The sequence below is a fragment of the Bos javanicus genome, chromosome 16 (genome assembly GCF_032452875.1).
Source record: "Bos javanicus breed banteng chromosome 16, ARS-OSU_banteng_1.0, whole genome shotgun sequence".
Classification (NCBI taxonomy): domain Eukaryota; kingdom Metazoa; phylum Chordata; class Mammalia; order Artiodactyla; family Bovidae; genus Bos; species Bos javanicus.
Window position 1 is genome coordinate 52813076 of NC_083883.1, and position 18850 is coordinate 52831925.

Genomic DNA, 18850 nt, shown 5'->3' on the forward strand with positions numbered 1-18850 from the left:
TTTTTATTATTGCCCTAGTTTCGCCTTTTCTGGAGTGTCACATAGTCGGAATCATACTGTATGTAACCTATTCATGAACATTATTTAATCCTACCTGAAATGTATTCAGGCTTCCCTAGTGGCTCAGATGGTACAGAATCGGCCTGCAATGCGGGAGACCTGGGTTCGATCCCTTAGTTGCACAGATCCCCTAGAGGAGGACATGGCAACCTACTCCAGTATTCTTGCCCGGAGAATCTCCGTGGACAGAGGAGCCTGGCAGGCTACAGTCCATAGGGTGGAAAACAGTCAGAAACGACTGAATGACTAAGCACAGCACAGCACAAAACATATTCTCGAGGTGCAGTGCTAGGCATTCCCAGACTCTGTCGGAGGCAGTGAAAACCGGTATGACCTTTCTGAGAGTGTCACTTGGGAACCTGTTTCACGAGCCTAAAAATGTTCATATCCTATGACCCACTGATTCCACTTTTGGAGATGTATCCTAAGGACATAACCCCACACGTACACAAAGCCCCTGACACAGAGCTGCTCAGACAAGCATTTTTCACTCCACTGAAAAGAGAGACACCCCCGTGCCCAAGGGTAAATGAATCAAGGTTCACCCAACACAGTGCAAACCCAGGTCATCCTTTACTGGCGTGTTGCAGAAGAAAGTTCAATGATCTGTGGACATACTTGTAATGTATTAAGTCAAAACGCAGCATGCACAGTGTAACAGTGTAAATAACTTTGTAACAAATCAATGTTTGTCCATGTCTGTCATAGTGATCATCATAAAGCTGGTCTGGAAGGAATCACATCAAAATGTCATTAGTGGACTTCTTTGGTCCAGCAGTTAGGAATCTGTGCTTTCAATACAGGGAGTGTGGGTTCAATTCCTGGTCAGGGAACTATCATCCCACACACTGCATAACATGGCCAAAAGAAAAAATAAAATAATTTCATTACTGGTAACTCTGCTCGGTGGACTCATGAATGATTTTTTCCATACTTCTAAAAATTTCTAGAGCAGTTACTCCTTTTATTTTTTAAAATTTATTCTTAATTTTTTGGCGTGGCCACATGATATGTGGGATCTTAGTTCCTCCACCAGGGATTGAACCCACACACCCTGCATTGGAAGCGTGGAGTCTTAACCACTGGACCGCCGGGGAGATCCCAGGTGCTCCTTTTATAACTAGGAAATGAAACTGATTTTTTTTTTTTGAAACAAAACAGAGCATGGTTCTCATCATGTGATGCCTGTGAGCCTCGCCTGGGAGAAGCTTCATTCTCTCCGTACCACCACTGAACTCTGTCTGTTCTTATTTGGGGTCGTGATGTGGTCATTACTGTTGAGAAGTCCCAGTGCAGTGTGCGGACCTGGCCTGAGGAGGCGCTCCCTGGGGGTCAGCGGCAGGCACAGCACACAGCAGAAGTACTCCAGCCGTCCCGAGGAATCCACAGAGAACTGAGATGGTTTATCTGATGGGCCATGAGGTTGCCTCAGGGCAGAACACGCTGCCTGGCATCTTTGCTCCTTGCCAGCTACTCAGCAGCTTACTCAAGTCCAGGGTTCCAGCAGGTCTGAATTTATTTTTCTCCCCTCTCTCCTCTTTCTCTCATATAAATCCTGTTTTCACCCGTAGAGATGAAATCAGTTTTTCAAATGCTCTCCTGTGTGTGCTAATAAAACGGCATGCAAATAAGCCTCCCTATGTCTGACTGGGTCTTAGACCTTGAACTTCCTTGGTCTATCCTGGTGCGTGGGGAGTCCCTGGGGTTGAGTCCCACTTCTCAGCACCTGATGTGATGCCATCAGCCTGCCTGCAGGGTTGTCACAAGATCTTCCCTCCGGTGTTACTGCTGTTTTCTCTAAGGCTGCTGTTGACGACACTGTTGATTGCATTAGTCTCCTCTGTCATGATCCTGAGGACAGATGTTCTCTGGGTTGAGTACCCAGAATGGTCTAATTTCCAGGAGCACTTGGTCCATTTTGTCTAGTGAGCTACACAGCCACTGGGTGTTCATTTTCACTGGGCTAATAAAAACTGTGACCCATTCACTGATTTTGTGATACACTTTTTTGTTTGCATTAATCTCATTCCTAATCCATTTTCTGCCTCAAATAATCTACTTTAAAATTCTAATTCCTCCTTTTCTGCTACCCCTAACTGAAGTATTTTATGGAGGAGGCATGTGAATCATTGGGGAAACAAGGCTGCATGGAGAGATGGCCCCTCCTGGGCTCCCTCTTGGGCAGCGTCCACCTGCCCACAAGGAGTCCTGCACATGTGCATCAGCCCAGAGCTGACAACTCTCACATCATTTCACCCAGCTCATCCTCTAGACACGCTCCAGTTGGTCAAGGCCCCTCTTAAAGTGGTGCTAGGGTGTGCATGTGTGCACACGCGTGCTCAGTTGTGTCCAACTCTTTGCGACCCCATGGACTATAGCCCTATCTCCTCTGTCCATGGGATTTTCCAGGCAAGAATACTGGAATGGGTTGCTGTGCCCTCTTCCAGGGGCTCTTCCCAACCCAGGGATTGAACCTTTGTCTCTTGCATTGCAGGCAGATTCTCTGCCACTATGCTGCCTGGGAAGCCCTTACGGATAGGTAATCCAGACATGGTTTACTGGCACCTTGAGCAGGGTCGTTCCAAGAGCACCAGCACCCCTTGGACTGCTTTAAAAGTACAGATTCCTGAGTCCACTCTATAGAGAGTGAATCAGAATCTCTGGGGCTAAAGTCCAGGGATTGGGCATTTAAAATTACCACCCCCTCCACAGTGATTCTATGTGTATTAATGTTAGGGAAACGTTCTTCAAAGAAAATGATCCAAGACTGATGTGAATAGACATAAAGACTTGTTTGGTCCCATCTGGTCTTGACAATCCTTTGAAATTGTATTTGCCTGTATTTGAATCTAACTCATTGTTGTCAGGTTGTCCGTTTATCACTTGCCGTGACTTTTGAGACACTGACCTGTATCTGTGTGTGTGTGTGTGTGTGTGTATGTGTGTGTGTACGCCCTTTGTACTGCTGGGACCCAGGAGGGTGGAATTCAGTCCTCCAGCTTGGAGATGCCTGAGACAAGGTCCTGGATAACAAACTTCAGCCGTGTCTCCTACTCCCAGTGAGAATCGTAAACGTGGTTTGATGATGAAGGTGCTGATAGCGAAGGTGACAGGTTCTGGTGGAGAAAGAGCACCAAGGCGGTCGGACATTGACTCCAGGCAGCTGAACCCACAGCGAGCTTAAGGACAGACAGAGGAGCGGTGAGGATGAGGGGGTCCCGGTGGCAGATGGTCCTGGGTTCAGACTCTGCCTCTCCACTTCGTAATAATAATAAAAGCAGCCAACACACACAGCATTCACTGAGTGTGTCAGGTGTGTGTTGGACACACTTGTCTCTGTGTGTGTTAGACATCAAGTCTCCCAGCTTCACAAGGGTGATCTATTGGATCATCTGTATCTCATAAGTGGGCAAAGCAAGGCACGGAGGTGCTAACTGTTGTCTAATGTCCCACAGCCAGATGGTGGCAGGGGTGGGATTTGAACCAGACCGCCTGCCCCCGGAGCCCGGCACTCAGTCATGCTGGCTCCTCTTTCCTCTTAGAGAGGCATACCTCCTTCTGCTTGGTTATACGGTTCTCCAGATCTTGGACCTTTTTCTTTTCCTTCTCTATGGCCTCCTTTGCTTTGTTTTTCTCATAGGCGATGCTGCTCTCGGAAATCTGGAAGTCAACAACAAGCGTTATGAGGGTGTGTGCATGAGAAAGGAAGGGAAGTGACACCCAAGGGGAAAGCTAGCATTAGTAATAGTTGACACCAGTGAGTCAGGGCTGGGGAGCTAGAGCTCAAGGAAGACGATGCCCGTTGGAGAGAGAGACATGAGAACCGGAAGTCAAGTCGTGGTTAGTTATGTCCTCAAGTGAGAGTTATTCGTCATTCAGGGTTTCTGGGCTGGTGTGCAGGAAGTGACAGGCTGGTGAGTGCTCAGGTCAAGGCGTTTGATTCTGAGCCACTGACTGAACTACTAAACGGACAGACGGTGGCACCAGTGTGGTCCTTTGTTGGTACCTGGCTTCTGGGAGGTGGGGCAAGTGAGGCCAAGGGCAGGGGTGGGGGTGGGGGGATGCCTCCTGTCCCAGTAGGCCTGAGGTCTGTGGCTTCAAAGGACACTGGTGGTCTCTCTCCAACCTACGAAGGCTTGGGTCTAAAAACCGAAGTCCAGGATAGTTTGCTGCAGAGAACATTTACCCCATAGATCCTGAGATGGGGAGGGGATTGGAACCCAGCCTCACCTACACAAGCCCCAGGAGGGACACAGCCAGAGTGGGGTCAAGAAACTATTTGCAGCTGTTGAAACTCTTGGAGTGATGCCTCCCACATAAATATAATGTCCACGAGAACATTTTAATGAAATAAATAATTTATCTATGCATAAACAAAAGACTGGAAAGATATGTACCAGAATGTAAATAATGGCTATTTTGGGGCAGTTGAGATTATGGTCATTTATATTTTCTTCTTTTCACTGGTCTGGATCTTCTAAATTTTCTTTAGCGAATGTGCATTATTGGGTAAAAAGGGAAAACTATTGAAAACTGTTATGCTTTGGGGATAGGTGGTCCTGGAGAACAGATGATCTTCCCAACAACCCTTTGGTTCTCGCATCGCGCCCTTGGCCTCCATCCCCACTGCCCCGCGCTGCACACAGGCCTCGCCGCTGCACCTGGACTCTGATTCTCCTCCCTGCATGGGCTTGGCATTTTCCCACTGCCAAGTCTGCCTGAGACCATCCAGTCCCCACCCTGCCAGGCTGCGTCCTGCCTGATGTAAGAGGCCACCGCATGCTCTGTGGGAGGGCATGCGCCCTTCTCTTATTTTGTGCTGCTTGGAAAATTACAGATGAAAATGATAATGACGATGCTGCCTGCTCTGTAAATGCTACACGAGTGCCTGCGCCGTGTAGTGAACGCAACCCCCCAGGTGGCATCTGCCTTCCATTCTGCAGGTAAGGGCATGGAGGCTGTAAATGAGGCAGTACAAGGACGAGTAATGGGCCAAGGTTGCACCACTGGGTGCCAGTTCAGATGCCAGTGCCCCGCCCTAGCCACTCTGCCACCTGGTGTCTGGACCTTGCCTGAGCTGTCCTCCTGACTGAAGCCCCACCCTACATGGAGGCAGGAGATGCGCCTGAGTGTTCATACGTAGGCTGGCCCAGAGTCTGCCACCCTGCTCAGCAGGGGCGCATGCTATAAAACTCTGCCCTTAGCCCACCTGTATAAGGGATGCCTGGGGGATGCCATTGACCACAGCCTGGGTTCTACCCCTTAACAAGGCTTGCTCTGTGTCGGTGTTCCCTCACCCTGTGTGGACTCTGACCTCACTTCCCTGCCAAGGTCTTTGCTTGACTGTCCTGCCCCCATACCCCGCCATGCACACTGTCCTCCCCACTCGATCTGGACTCTGAGCTCACCTGGGCAGGTGTTTCACAATGAATGCACTGACTCCTCACAACAAATCTCTGTCACTACACCCACATTACAGATGAGGGCACAGAGAGGGGCTTGCCCAGGGTCACACGACACGTTAGGGCAGAGCTGCAATAGGAACTGGTATCAACTCGTTTGGCCCACACAGCTCTCCTGCCACGCCTCGCTTTGCCCCCCACTCTGCGGCTCCCTCTGGCCTTCTTGCCCTGATCCCTCCCCTTTGGTTTCCATCTTGTTCCAGTGTGATTTCATTCTTCCCGCCCTGTCCCCACCACCCCCTGGCTAACTCAGGCGCCCTCCTTTGCACTTGGGACCCCTGACCTGGGGCATTCTCTTCCCGCGGATGTCACTGTAGTGTTCCTCTGCCCTCCAGGTCTCACTCAATGTCACCAAATACGAGAGGCCCTCCCTGCCTGTTGGCCACTCTCTAACTCATGCTGGTTTTGTACAGCCTGTGGTTCTGGGGTCACCTGAGCGTTTGTTTACATGGCTGTCTGCCCTCCATCCTAGAGCGGTGGGCTCACGAGGGCAAGGCCATGGCCCGTCTAGTGCTCTGCAGTATCCCTGACACCCAGTAGGGCCTGGCACATGGCAGGTACTCCATAAATATTTGCAGATGGATGAACACAACTGCATCAAACAATTCACTGAGTTGTCCGCCGTTTCTGGACGTTCCAAGGGGCTGGCACGTGTCTCTTTGCACTCCCTGGAGCCCAGCTCCTAGAGATGCCACCACAGGTCACTAAGGGCACTGCCACCTGGCCTCTTGGCTCCAGGGAGCCCCTGTTTGACTTTCAGGGCATGGCTTGGGCATCCATCCCTCCTCTTGGCCTTGGGGGTCTGCCTTCATGGTGGCTCCATGCAGGTGAGGCTGGTGAGCCCAGTTCCCGGACTTGTAGGGGATGTCACCAGCTCTGCCCCGGCCTGGTGCTTGGACTCCCCTCTCCCCTCCCACATCACTCTCCTCCAGGGTGTACTTCTCATTTGTTCCAGAAGGCACTGACCCCGGGCGCTTATTTGATGTGACTGCCGTGTGAGCTGGTTATGTTCCTGTCTACTCCATCTTCCTCTGCATCGTTTGTCTCTACACCTGACCATTAGCCCAGGGAGGGTCTACTTGGGAATCTCTGAAACTAGGAGGACGGAGCCAGGAGGGTGTTGTTCTGCTGTGCCCACGCTGGGTTGCCTCTTAAATACCTTTCAGTGATGAGGAGGAAGAGGATGCTGGCTGAAGGACTGACCCAGACTCCAACCAGGCGTATCCCCTTGAGGGCATCTCTCCTCCCCAGGCAGTTGACCAGCAGGGCTTATGGAGATGGTCCTCTGTGGGTGAGGGCAGGTCTAAGTACTTAATATACACTGTGCTGTGTGCACTAAGTCGTTTCAGTCGTGTCTGACTCTTTGCGACCCCATGGACTGTAGCCCAGCAGCCTCCTCTGTCCAAGGGATTCTCCAGGCAAGAATACTGGAGTGGATTGCCATGTCCTTCTCCAGGGGATATTCCTGACCCAGGGGTTGAACCCAAGTCTTTAGCGCCACTTGGGAAGCCCCGAAAAACACTAACTGGTTTAATCTCATGATGCAGGGGTAGTTAGCCTCCCCATGTTATGGATGATGAAACTGGTCCAGGAGGTGAGGTGGTCTGCCCTAGGGTCATACAGCTGGTGAGTCCTGTGATGTGACATCAGCCACTCTGATCAGCGGCACAGCTCCCCATCAGCCTGCTTTACCACCTGCTCTACATCCGGGTACCAAAACACAGTCTTGCATCTGGTTCTGAAGCTGCTTCCAAGGGCTTTCGGCTGCCACCACCCACGTCCTCTCTCTCTGCTCCCCATACCTCCTTCTGCTGTGTTAAGTGGTTCTCCAGATCTTGCACTTTCCTCTTTTCTGTCTCTAAGGCTTCCTTGGCTTTTCTTTTCTCATGGGCCATGCTGCTCTCCAAAACCTGAAAATCAATGACCGGTCTTTTTGGTTGCCTGCACATTTAGCGGGGGAGATTGCTAGTAAGCATGATACCAATAATAACGACAGTAGCTCAAATGCTGGGGGCTGGTCTTATGTGCCAGGGCCCAAGGCCAGTGCTCCTCACCCAGTTTATTCTCATAGCATCCTCATCCACAGAGAAGTTGTGTCCCCATTTTATAGGTGAGGAAACTAAAGAGTGGAAAGTTCCTGGGGACCCAGGGGTCCTGCAGTTTGTTAGTGGACAGGCCAGGACTGAGCCCTGCATATTGTTCGTGTGCAGAGGCCCCGGCAGGGAGCCAGTGAGGAAAGGCGACCAAGCCTGTCTTATTACGGAGTCTGAGTTCTTATCATCGTGCCAGGCCGCCTCTCTGATAAGAAGAAGAATCTCATTAATAATGGAATTTCCCATTATTGAAATAAATCTCTGAAATAGAATCAGGTTTCTAAAAGAGGGCAGTGTATTGAATTAATGAGCCACACATACATATTTCTGGAAGGGGAGGGGACCAACCTCACAAGAGAAGCTTTGAGGGGATGAGAGGGCTGTGGTTAGTATTTAGTGCCCATAATCAGGGATTTTTTATCCAGGAAGCAACTTGCTGATGAGCCGTTCAGTTAAATGGTTTATGCAAATTGCAGAAGGATAGAAGCTGCCGGCAAAGCCCCTGTTTCTAGTCACTGCAAGAAAGGCACCTCAACTCTCAAATAGGTTTTATTATTATTACTTTTTTATATGCACAAAACTTAAAGTCTTTATTGAATTTGTTGCAATATTGCTTCTGTTTTATGTTTTGGTTTTTTGGCTGCCAGGCATGTGGGATCTTAGCTCCCCAACCAGGGGCCAAACCCACTCCCCTGGCATTGGAAGACAAAATCTTAATCACTGGACTAGCAGGGGAGTCCTGGAATGGGTTGTGTTTTAAACACCATTGGCTGTCAGATGTCTGGAAGTTGGAATGTGGTTTCCATTATAGCCAGTGGTTAGGGTCCTAGATTAGCCTGCAAAAATATTCAATCCATAATATGGATGAAACAGTATATACTTTTGTATATTTTTTTCAGTGAAAAGCAGTTTAAAAAACTCCAACACTCAGCGGTTCCAATACCAGCCCTCAACGAAGCAGAAGAGCACTAACATCATGGGAGCTCCACGTTTATTTTGAAGTTTGAGGTGGGTTTAGGGGTAAGACATTTTGCTGCCCCACTGCGTCTGATCTCACATCGACACTCAGGATTTTGCTATGCCGCTGAGCTGGGCATCACAGGGAAGGCTGTCCTTGCACAACTCAGGCCCAAGTTCTGTCCCCCTTGGACATTTTGCTTCCACACTCCTGGGCGGGTCTTGGGAATTAACCTTTAAAGTTACCTCCAAACCAGCCTTGTGACCTGGTGATTCTGTCATTCTTAGAGATTCATCTGACAGTGTGGTGCATGCATGTGTGCAAATCACTTAGTCGTGCCCGACTCTTTGTGGCCCCATAGACTGCAGCCCACCAGGCTCCTCTGTCCATGGGATTCTCCAGGCAAGAATACTGGGGTGGGTTGCCATGCCCTCCTCCAGGGAATCTTCCTCACCAGGGATTGAATCCGTGTCTCTTGTGTCTCCTGTATTGGCAGGTGGGGTCTTTATCACTAGTGCCACCTGGGAAGCCCCTGACAGTGTGGAGGAAGGTCTAATGGAAAGAAAAATCTCACGTGACCGTCTGGGGTTGATCAAAGCCTGTGTCTGAGTTCTGATTTCAGATTTCCCAACAAGAAGCCACAGAGAGGTCCTCCTGGGAGGAGCGGGCTGATGTTGTCCATGGTGTAGGTGACCCGGCCACAACTCCTCTTGCCTTGGGGCTATCCACCATCAGCCTGTCCTTAAATCTCCTTTCTGAAGTGCCCCATGACCTCAAGACCGCTCAGTTCAAGGGGCTTTCCCATCCCTGTGCAGATGACCTCTCAGTGGCATTTCGCCCCAGCGAACCCTTGGGAGACCCTCCTCTTCCTCGCCATCCCTGGAGAAATAACTCAGGACCAGGCGCTGACACTGTTTACACAGGCCTGCAGAGCACATATGCACCAGAGACCCAAGTGAAACCCAACATGTAAACACCTCCCCTCCCTGGATAGGATCAAACTGCATGAGCTCTACTCACAGGTTCCTCTTTTCCCTTCCTGGGGGGCGGGGCAAGGATTTCACTCTGAGAGGTAGGGATGTGGTGGAGGGTTCATACAGTAAGTGCCTAAACAGCACTGGAAGTACAGTGATGGTATTAATAGCCACCGTTCATTGAGTGATGATTCTGGGTCAAACACTTCATTGTACATGATCTCTAACCATTATCTCACAGCCATCCTTTAAAGAAGGTAGGTACTGAGTCAGTAAGCAGCCCAGCCGGAATCTGAACCCATGTCTCATCTGGATGCAAAGCCTCACTCTTCACCCTTTTACACTGCCCCAGGACTGAAGCACAAATGAGAACGTCGAGTAAAAAAGACCCAGGGATCTGAGAGTGACCAAAGGTAAGTATATTCAAGTGAACAATGTAATAAGGCTTTCCCCAAACCTAGTTTGGACACATCAGCAGAAGTATAACATCTTTGAATGGGGCGAGGACAGTCCTGCTCTAGGCCACTGCATGCTGGAAAACTGTCCAGATTTGGCTACAAACAGTTTAGGAAGAAAGCAGATGATGGGCTGCAAACCCAGATGCCTGTAGGGGCTCAACAGTTACCTGAAATGAAATGAGTTGTGTTGAATGCAATAGGGAATGGTGGGGACTGTGGCAAACATCTGCTACTTGGTTCAGCTCCAGTCCATTTCTGCTGCAAGTAGAAAGGAGGGCCAGTCTTCCTGACTTTTCAAGAGAGGATGGGAATCTGGATTTGTCAGTAAATTTTATGAATTCAAGATAAAACACTCTAGGCCCAAGCATAACATGTCTATGAGCCCTTTTCAGCCAGTGAGCTGCTAATCTGTCACAGGTTAATCTGTCGCAGCTCAGAGGAGGGGACCAAGGCCAGGCTCCAGGCCTGTGAAGGGCATTTGTGTCTGGAGAGGAGCTGGTACCTCTATTCTTATGCATCTAAAAGGTTACTCTGTGAAGAGAAAGCAGACGGGACTTGCAGGAGCCCAGAGGGGTGGGTGGAGGGTTGGAACCTTTTCTGAAAGAGAATCTGAGTCAACTCAGTCTAAAGGAAGAATTTTCTGCTAGCCAAGGCATCAACACTGGGATGGACTTCCCTGGGCTGTAGAAAATTTCTTGGTGGTGGAAATGAAGTGTGGGGCATTTTAGGATGTTGTTGGATTCACGTTGCCCTAAAGTCCCAGGATTCTGAAATTCCTCCATTTTTAGGATTCAGGATGTAGTCTCCATGCAGAAAACACACATGTTACCAATCCTGATGTGTCCCCTAGGATTGTATTTTATGACATTTACAATTTTTGTGTAAATTGTAGGCGCAAGGTTACAACTCTAGGGTCCTCTCCTAGAGTCCCACTTGCTTCTTCCTAAAGTAGCTGAGCTCCCCCACGGACAAATCCCTCTAGGAAACTCCGCCACGCTTGACTCCCCATCAGCTGTGGTTTGAAACTTACTTCCAAGTAAAGCCCTCAAGCTGGGTTTGGGTTTGAGCCGCCTATCTCCCCGAGCTGCGTACCTCCTTCTGGTGGGTTAAGCGGTTCTCCAGCTCTTGGACTTTGCTCTGTTGTCCTTCTAATGCTTCCTTTGCTCTGCTTTTCTCCTGAGAAATGGTCTCCTCCAAAGCCTGAAAACCAATGACCGGCGTTTAACAGACAGAATTACGACGGCAGGAATCCAGATTCTGCTAGGCATTGCATGGGCAGGTGAACTCTTTACTACTCACAGCATCCCCATGGGGAGACTGTGGGCAGCTGAGAGCCTGGCAGCTGGGGTGGGCAGGCCCAGATGAGTGTCCCAGGTGAGTCCGTCCTGGCTGCCTGACCTTGCCCTGGGCTCAGGCCGGCTCTGCCTCCCCGAGCTCATACCTTTTTCTGGTGGGTTAACCGGTCCTCCAGCTCTTGGGCTCTCTTCCGTTCTTCTTCTAATGCTTCTTTCGCTCTGTTTTTCTCTTGAGTAATGCTTTCCTCCAAAGCCTGAAAGTCATGACTGTTGTTTAATAGACATAGTTACCATGGTAGGAATCTGGACTCCAGGCCAGGCACTTCACAGATTAACTCTTTCACATCTCAACACACAACAAACCCATGGAAAACTGTGGACAGTATATCTAGGGCCTAAGATAATGGGGTCTGGAGTTGGCAGGGTCAGATTAGAGCCTGCGGCTGATTCTTCCTAGGGGTATAGTCTTGGGCAAGTGAGAAGCTTTAGAAACCTCAGTTTTTCCATCTGTACAATGGGGACAGTAAGAGTGCTTCCTGCATTGGGTTGATAGAAGCAGCAGATGAGATGATGAACATGAAATGCTTGTCACACGATAATCATTCACTAGTAAAGATCAATCATTTCTTCTGTCATTTCCACTTTCTTGAGGAGGAAATAGGCTTAGAGAGATTAGGAATGTTTACCAATGAATCACATCAATGGGAAACTGAACCCTGGTCCCTTTGATTCTAGAACCAGTAGTTGGCAAGCTACGGTATGTGGGCCAAATGTGGCCCACTGTCTGCTTTTTTTTGTAAATAAAGTTTTATTGGAACTCCACCATGCTCATCATGGGTTGCCTTGGCACTGCAACCACAGAGCTGAGAAATCAGGACAAAGACATGACCTGCACAACTGAAAACAGATACTATGTGGCTCTTTATGGGAGAAGTTTGCTGACCCCTGATCTAAACCATTAGTGTGTGCATAAGTCAGGGGGATGTGGTTAGCAGATCATAATAATAATTAAAAAAGAACGATAGCTTCATAAGTTAGCTACTCAGTCGTGTCTGACTCTTTGCAACCCATGGACTGTAGCCCACCAGGCTCCTCTGTCCATGGAATTCTCCAGGCAAGAATACTGGAGTGGGTAGCCATTCCCTTCTCCAAGGCATCTTTCTGACCCAGGGATTGAACCCCTGCGTTGCAGGCAGATTCTTTAATGTCTGAGCCACCAGAGAAGCTCTATAAGGGAACCTAGAATTTCTTACCATTGAAGCAGAGTCCTAAGACAAGTCATGATTTATGAGGAGGAGCTTAATTAATGAATTTTGACACACATATTTTTAGAAAGGGTGGGGGGTGACAGTGCCATGTTCATTTAAAATTGGGGCACCTAGCACTCAAGCCTGCGATGGTACTTCTGGATGAGTCCCTGGGGTCAAGCCAATCAATGTAAGTGTCTGGGGAAGAATGACCCTCAATGGGACAGTAGTGGACATGAGCCGCTGTACTGTCTGTCTGTGGGTCCCTGGCTTTGTGTTCCCCTCTGCAAGGGGTGGTGTGCCCTCTGAAGTTTGGCGTGATTAAAGGGGGGTTGATGTCAGCCCTTGAAACCCTGTGTCTGTTGGAATCAATGTTACAAAGGGGCATCTGGAGGGCCCAGGCTGGTGCCGAAGGTGGTGGTGAACAGGCTGGGGCTATAGTACTGTACATTCACAGTGGAAAACAGTCAAACCAAAACTGAAACTAAAATAAGACATTTGGGAAGGGAGAAATTAAACAGAGAAGAGAGAGGAAACAGGTGGAGAGTTCTGTGAAGGTTTTGAAGATTTTTAGGTTCTTTCTGGTTTTATTTCCCTCTCTATAGAATGGCATTGTTTTTTTTCTTCTACATCTAATTGCCCTTCTGAAGGGACCTGTCTTGATTTAAGGCCATTGTTTATATACCTGTATGGGGCTCACAGGCGATTTTGGTCAGGTGGTTCTTTCTTTTTAATATTTTATTTCACAAAAGGCAGAGAAAGAGGCAAAGAGGAGAAGAGGTAGTGAGGCACGGATTAGAGGATGAGATGAAACTGGAAGAGGCCGCTGCCTCTTGGAGAGGCCTGGAGAGTCGGGGCGTCTGACAGAGAAGGAGGGTCCCGGCAGGAAGTCACCAAGCTGTTCCTGGTGGAGATGGAGGAACTGGCAGTTCTGGTCTTTTTTGGTGGAAGAAAGGAGGTGCTGGGGTTCGGTGGATCTGGTGCTGCTGTTTTGAGGTACGTGGGAGATGCTCTCTGCGGTGGCTGCACGTGGGAACCACGAGGGAGAGCTCACCAATCCCAGGGCCTGAGCTGCACCCCCACCCCAGCTAGATCAGAATCTGGGGGTGGGGGAGGGGGAGGCGTGCAAGGCCTTAACATTTTTTTTAATCTCTTGAATGACAGAAGTGCAGCCAAAGTCATGAACCAGGGATCCAGGGTGATGGTGACGGAGGTAGTTAAATTCATGCTGGGTCCCTGAATATCAAAAATGGCCAACTCAGGACTTCCCTGATGGTCCAGTGGTTAAGAATCCTCCTTGCAATGCAGGGGACATGGGTTTGAACCCTGGTCTGGGAATTAAGATCCCGCATGCTGGGGAGCAACTAAGCCCACAAGCCACAACTACTGGAGCCCGTGCATCACATCTAGAGAGTCCATTTGCTGCAATGAAAGATCCTGCAAGATGCAATGAAGAGCCTGCATGTTGCAACTAAGAAGCGACACAGCCAAATATATAAATAAATATAAAAAAAAAAATACAAGGAAAGGAGGAGAATTGGCCTATTAACTGCAGTTTCTGGCCTTCTCCTGAGATTCTGAATCAGTGGAGCTGGGGCAGGGCCCAAGAATCTGTATTTTCAACCAGCTTCCAGGTGGTTCTTATCTGCCAGCTTGGGTAAAACCTTTGTCTGAGACTCTGTCGCTGAACATGTGTCTGCAGAGCTGTGCCATCAGCACTGGCTAGGAGCTTGTCAGAAATGCAGAGTCCCAGGTTCCACCCCAGATGGGCTGAGTCAGAATCTGCCTTTTTACAACATCCCCAGGTGATTCACAGGCAATTCTGAGTTGAGAGGCACTGCTGGTAGCATCCTTTAATTGGCCGTTTTCTAGAAAAGTAAGCAGCAATTTTGGCCATTTTATTCCCTTTATCTGTACAAACAGAAAGCAAAAGACTGAAATAACACTGGCTGGTCTTGCACATACTTAGAAACACTCTGTCGGTCATAAACCAGGACTTGTAGTAATGCCTCAGATCTGTAAAATCAGCTGCAGTGTATAAACCAATGAAGTACTGTTTCTAGAAATTGCAATAACCGTGCCTACTCAAGTTGATCCTGCTCTGAATTTTAAGACCCAAGATTCATGTTAATTCCTCCAACATTATTCACCCTTTTTATTTATTTTTTAAAAAACATGTCTATTTATTTGGGTGCACTGGGTCTTAGTTGCAGCAAGTAGGATCTTTGAGCTTCATTGTGGCCCATAGGATCTTCAGTTGGGGCCTGCCGGATGTGGTTCCCTGACCAGGGATCGAACCCAGGCCCTCTGCATTGAGAGTGTGGGATCTTAGCCACTGAACTACCGGAGAAGTCTCCATTCACCCTCTTAAATTAATTTAGTTCCATGGCATCCATCAAGATTGCTGCTGGTTTCTGCTCTAAATGTGCGCCCTCAGTTTTTTATGGGGAAGGTCATCTCATCCTTCCAGCCTGAAAGGGAAGGAAGGGGCCTCCTTACCGCCTTCTCTTCCATCAGGCACTGGACTCGGGCTTTCAGCTTCTCCTCCTGCTGGAGCCTTTCCTCGCTCAGCTTCTCCTTCTCTGCCAGGTGCTCCCGCAACTTCTCTTGCATCAGAGACTGCTGAGTTTCCTGAGAACTGCTGATCTTGATCTGAGGGAGAGGAAGGGAGATTGTGGCTGATTAGTCCTGTTCGGGACTAATGCAGGAGTCATTTCCACTACTTTTGTGGGAGGGACAAAAGTTCCCAAAACTTTCTGAAAAATGCAGAAAAACTATGCTTAACCTAGTAACCAGTAGGGAAGCAGCAGAGCATCATAGATAAGAGTTCAGACTCTAGATCTAGACAGACTCTCAGCCATAGTTCTTTCTATATGCCTTTTCATTTAAAAGATGAGGTTAATATGAATATATACTTCTTAGTGTTATCAGGACTGAACGAGATAATGTTGGAAAGCTTTTATCACAGTGCTTAGCACGTAGTAGGTGCTTAGTAAATGGTAGTTAGGCTCATTTGTTATTATTTGCTGAGTGTAAGAGGAAAAGCAGTGAGCTAGGGCCAGAAGGCCTGAACTTTTGTCTTGATTCTTCCACCAACTAGCTGTGTGACATTGAGATAGTCACCTAAGCTTCTGAACGTCATTGTCCCTATCTGTAAAATAAGGAGAATGGACTAGATCAGGGCTTGGCAAACTGTTGTCTGCAGGCCACATCTGGACCACTGTCTATTTTTATAAATAAAGTTTTATTGGAACACAGCATGCTTGCCACACCCATTCATTTATGCAATTGTCTATGGTTGTCTTTGCTCTATAGTAGCAGAGTCAGATAGGTGTGACAGAGATGATATGTCCTGAAATATTTACCGGCCCTTTACAGAAAAATTTTCTTACCCCTGGAATTGATGGTCTTTGTGGCTGATTGCTGCGGTGCTCCCCCTATTTCACCCTTCCTCTATTCATACCTTTGGTTATGTAACTTGTAGTGCCTGCCGACATCCTGCCCCCGAAGCTGAATTCAGTCATGTGACTTGCTCTGGCCAATGGGATGTTGGCAGACATAACACAAGGGCCTGGTTCCTCTTCCTGATCTCTGCTTCCTCTGCTAGTGCCATGAGAACATGCTCAGGCCAGCCTGCTGGAGGATCAGAGCCATGTGCAACAGAGCACAGCTGCTCCAGCTGAGGCCAGCCTAGATCAGTCAAGAGCCAGCCAAAACCCAGGCCTGTGAGTAAGTCCATCCAAGGCCAAAGGATTCAACCCCAGCTGGGCCCGGACATGTGAGCAGTGGACAGTAATTGTGGAATACTGCTATTGTTTATTATGCAGTATTAATATGGCAATAGCTGTCAGAGCAATACAATCCCTAAGGGTTATTTTGCCTCTAAAATGTTGACATTGTGTAACTTTTGGTATGTCTGCTCTCTGTACTGTGGCTAGCTGTACTTCTTCCACTGCATTTAATAAACACAAATTTTAAGATCTAATGTCATTTAAAATTGTCTGGGTTTGGACAGAAGAAAACAAGTCTCCTTGCCCTCCTGGGAGATCTCAGCTACCCCATCTGAATCATTTGGAGTGAAACTGGAGATATCATATCACCTTTTGGAGAATGTACACTGACTACCTCATAGAGGAACAACGGAGTTAAGATGCCCAGTGCCATGAAAATTTTAAGGAGGAGCTGAAATGAACTTTTGGAGCTCAAAGATTACCTGAAGTTCCTGGGTCCGGCTTGTAATTTTTTTATAATGTTCCAGAAGGTATTTCAGATACAAAGACAATCCTTAAGAAGAGAAAGCAAGAAGAAGGTAAGTATCAAGTCAATTCACTTTCTTTGTTTTATGAATAATGTCTTCACAGGGCTTGCTGACAGGAGGATGAGGGCAACGCTACCCTCCCATCAAGATAACACAAGTTGCCATCCATCTTGTGTTTTTTTAAATGGCTGATCAGCTTCAGTTGGGCTCAAATCCAACTTTCTTTTTGGAGGTAGACAATAAAAACCATCCACAGAACCCTTGTTGACTAAGTGTCCACTGTGCACAAAACTGTGAGCTGAGCTTGGGGGATGGCATGAAGCCATTCCTCAAGGGACTCAGGTTCAGTCTGAGAACAGGTCTAAGTGTCTGACAGGAAACAGGCAGTGACCCCAGGTGGTGTGGAAGTGACCGCTGAAGGAGTGGGGAAGTGTGAGGGTCCCAGAAGAAGAGCTATCGTTTACCCAGAGTGATCACCGCTCAGCTGAGGATCCACTGGGCGTGGGCACTGGCATATGTTCAGAGTTGGAGGGGAGGACATTTCAGGATGGACGATGTGGATGAATGGTGCCCCGCAAGAATAAAAGGATATTAGCATGTGGTTTCTTAACGACATCACAGTGAGTTGATGGTGACATTCAGAGGGACTTGATTACAGGCTGATGGGTAGACCAATCTGGTCTGGTACAGAGACAGAGAGGCTTTTCATTCTGGGTGTCAAAGCTTTATTATGTTCTGGGTATGAAGAACATTTGATAGATATTTTTTAACTATGGGGTTTATTTTTCTAAATATGGGTTGATTGAGCAGTCAGTTGGTTGGGGATGCCCTTAAAAGAAAGTTTAAGTTTTCCCAGTGTGAACCTTAAAAGGTCAGAGAAGTACTTTCATTTATTAAATTCTCTGTTGGGGGAACAAAGCTTCTCGCCCGACATTTTATTTATTTTTGATTTTTCAAAGGGTCTTGATCAGTGGTTGTGTCTTGGCTAGAATTTGTGGGACTTTGGTTGCTATACAGTTGGCATTTACAAAATCTGAAGCATCATAAATAAAGTTATTTATTTAATCATAAAAAAATCAATGCCCCCCCCCCACACGCAAAGATTTCCAGGTCCTAATCCTGAGAGCCCATGGACATTACCTGACAGGGCAGACAGAGATTTGTGGATTTGAGGAAGTTGAGCATCTTGAGATGTGGGGCTTATCCTGGATTGTCTGTGTGGGTCAAATATAGGCACAGGGGTTCTTACAAGAAATGGACAGAGGGAGTTTGACTACAGACAGAGGAGAAGGTGATGTGACAGAGCAGAGAAACCTGAAGATACTCCCTTGCTGGCTTTGGAGATAGAAGAAGGGGCCATGAGCCACAGAATGCAAGGGATGAAGGAGTAAAGACTGGAAAGGAGTAAAGACTGGAAAAGGTGAGGGATCAGATTTTTTTCCTACACCCTCTGGAAGAGACCGACCCCTTGACTTTAGCTTAGTGAAACTAATTTTGGACTTTGGGCTCCAGAGCTGTAAAAGAATAAATATGAGTTGTGTTAATATAAGCCACATACCTGTGATAATTTGTTATCACAGCCATGTGTGCATGCACACTAAGTCACTTCAGTCGTGTCCAACTCTGCAACCCAATGGACTTTAGCCTGCCAGATCCTCTGTCCATGGGATTCTCCAGGTAAGAGTACTGGAGTGGGCTGCCATGCCCTCCTCCAGGGGATCTCCTCGACCCAGGGATTGAACCTGTCTCTCTTTTATCTCCTGCACTGGCAGGCAGGTTCTTTACCACTAGTGCCACCTGGGAAGCCCATGACAGTCACAGGAAACTAATATCGGGGGGTGAAGGAAGGAGGCAGGATGAGAGGTGGGGAATGCAGCACATGTTCTGGAAGAGGGTCGAGGTTAGTTGGGGTGGAGTGGATAATGGGGAGGGGAGGAGTAAAGGGAAGAGTTGGGATGGAGGCTGAGGTCAATTTGTGGCCAGCCTAGGGCAGTAGCCTAAAGACTGTAAACCTGACTTAAATTCATGAGTGTGGCCTGTGTGCC

General features: G+C 48.2%; 1 protein-coding gene across 9 annotated transcripts in view; it reads right to left on the reverse strand.

The window, feature by feature from the left end:
* The window catches only part of FHAD1 (forkhead associated phosphopeptide binding domain 1), a 165862-nt gene that overhangs the window by 33693 nt on the left and 113319 nt on the right, over positions 1-18850 (reverse strand). For 8 of the 9 annotated variants that reach the window (XR_009730015.1, XM_061383196.1, XM_061383192.1 and 5 more), the window contains 6 exons: positions 16761-16831; positions 15047-15199; positions 11447-11554; positions 11098-11205; positions 7325-7432; positions 3613-3720 (listed from right to left, as the gene is read on the reverse strand). Coding sequence is in view for 8 of the 9 variants with exons in the window: in XM_061383196.1 (XP_061239180.1) it covers positions 3613-3720; positions 7325-7432; positions 11098-11205; positions 11447-11554; positions 15047-15199; positions 16761-16831 (656 nt within the window). In the remaining variant the exon portion in view is untranslated. The remainder of the gene's footprint in view (positions 1-3612; positions 3721-7324; positions 7433-11097; positions 11206-11446; positions 11555-15046; positions 15200-16760; positions 16832-18850) is intronic. The other variant, XM_061383194.1, reaches the window with a different exon arrangement.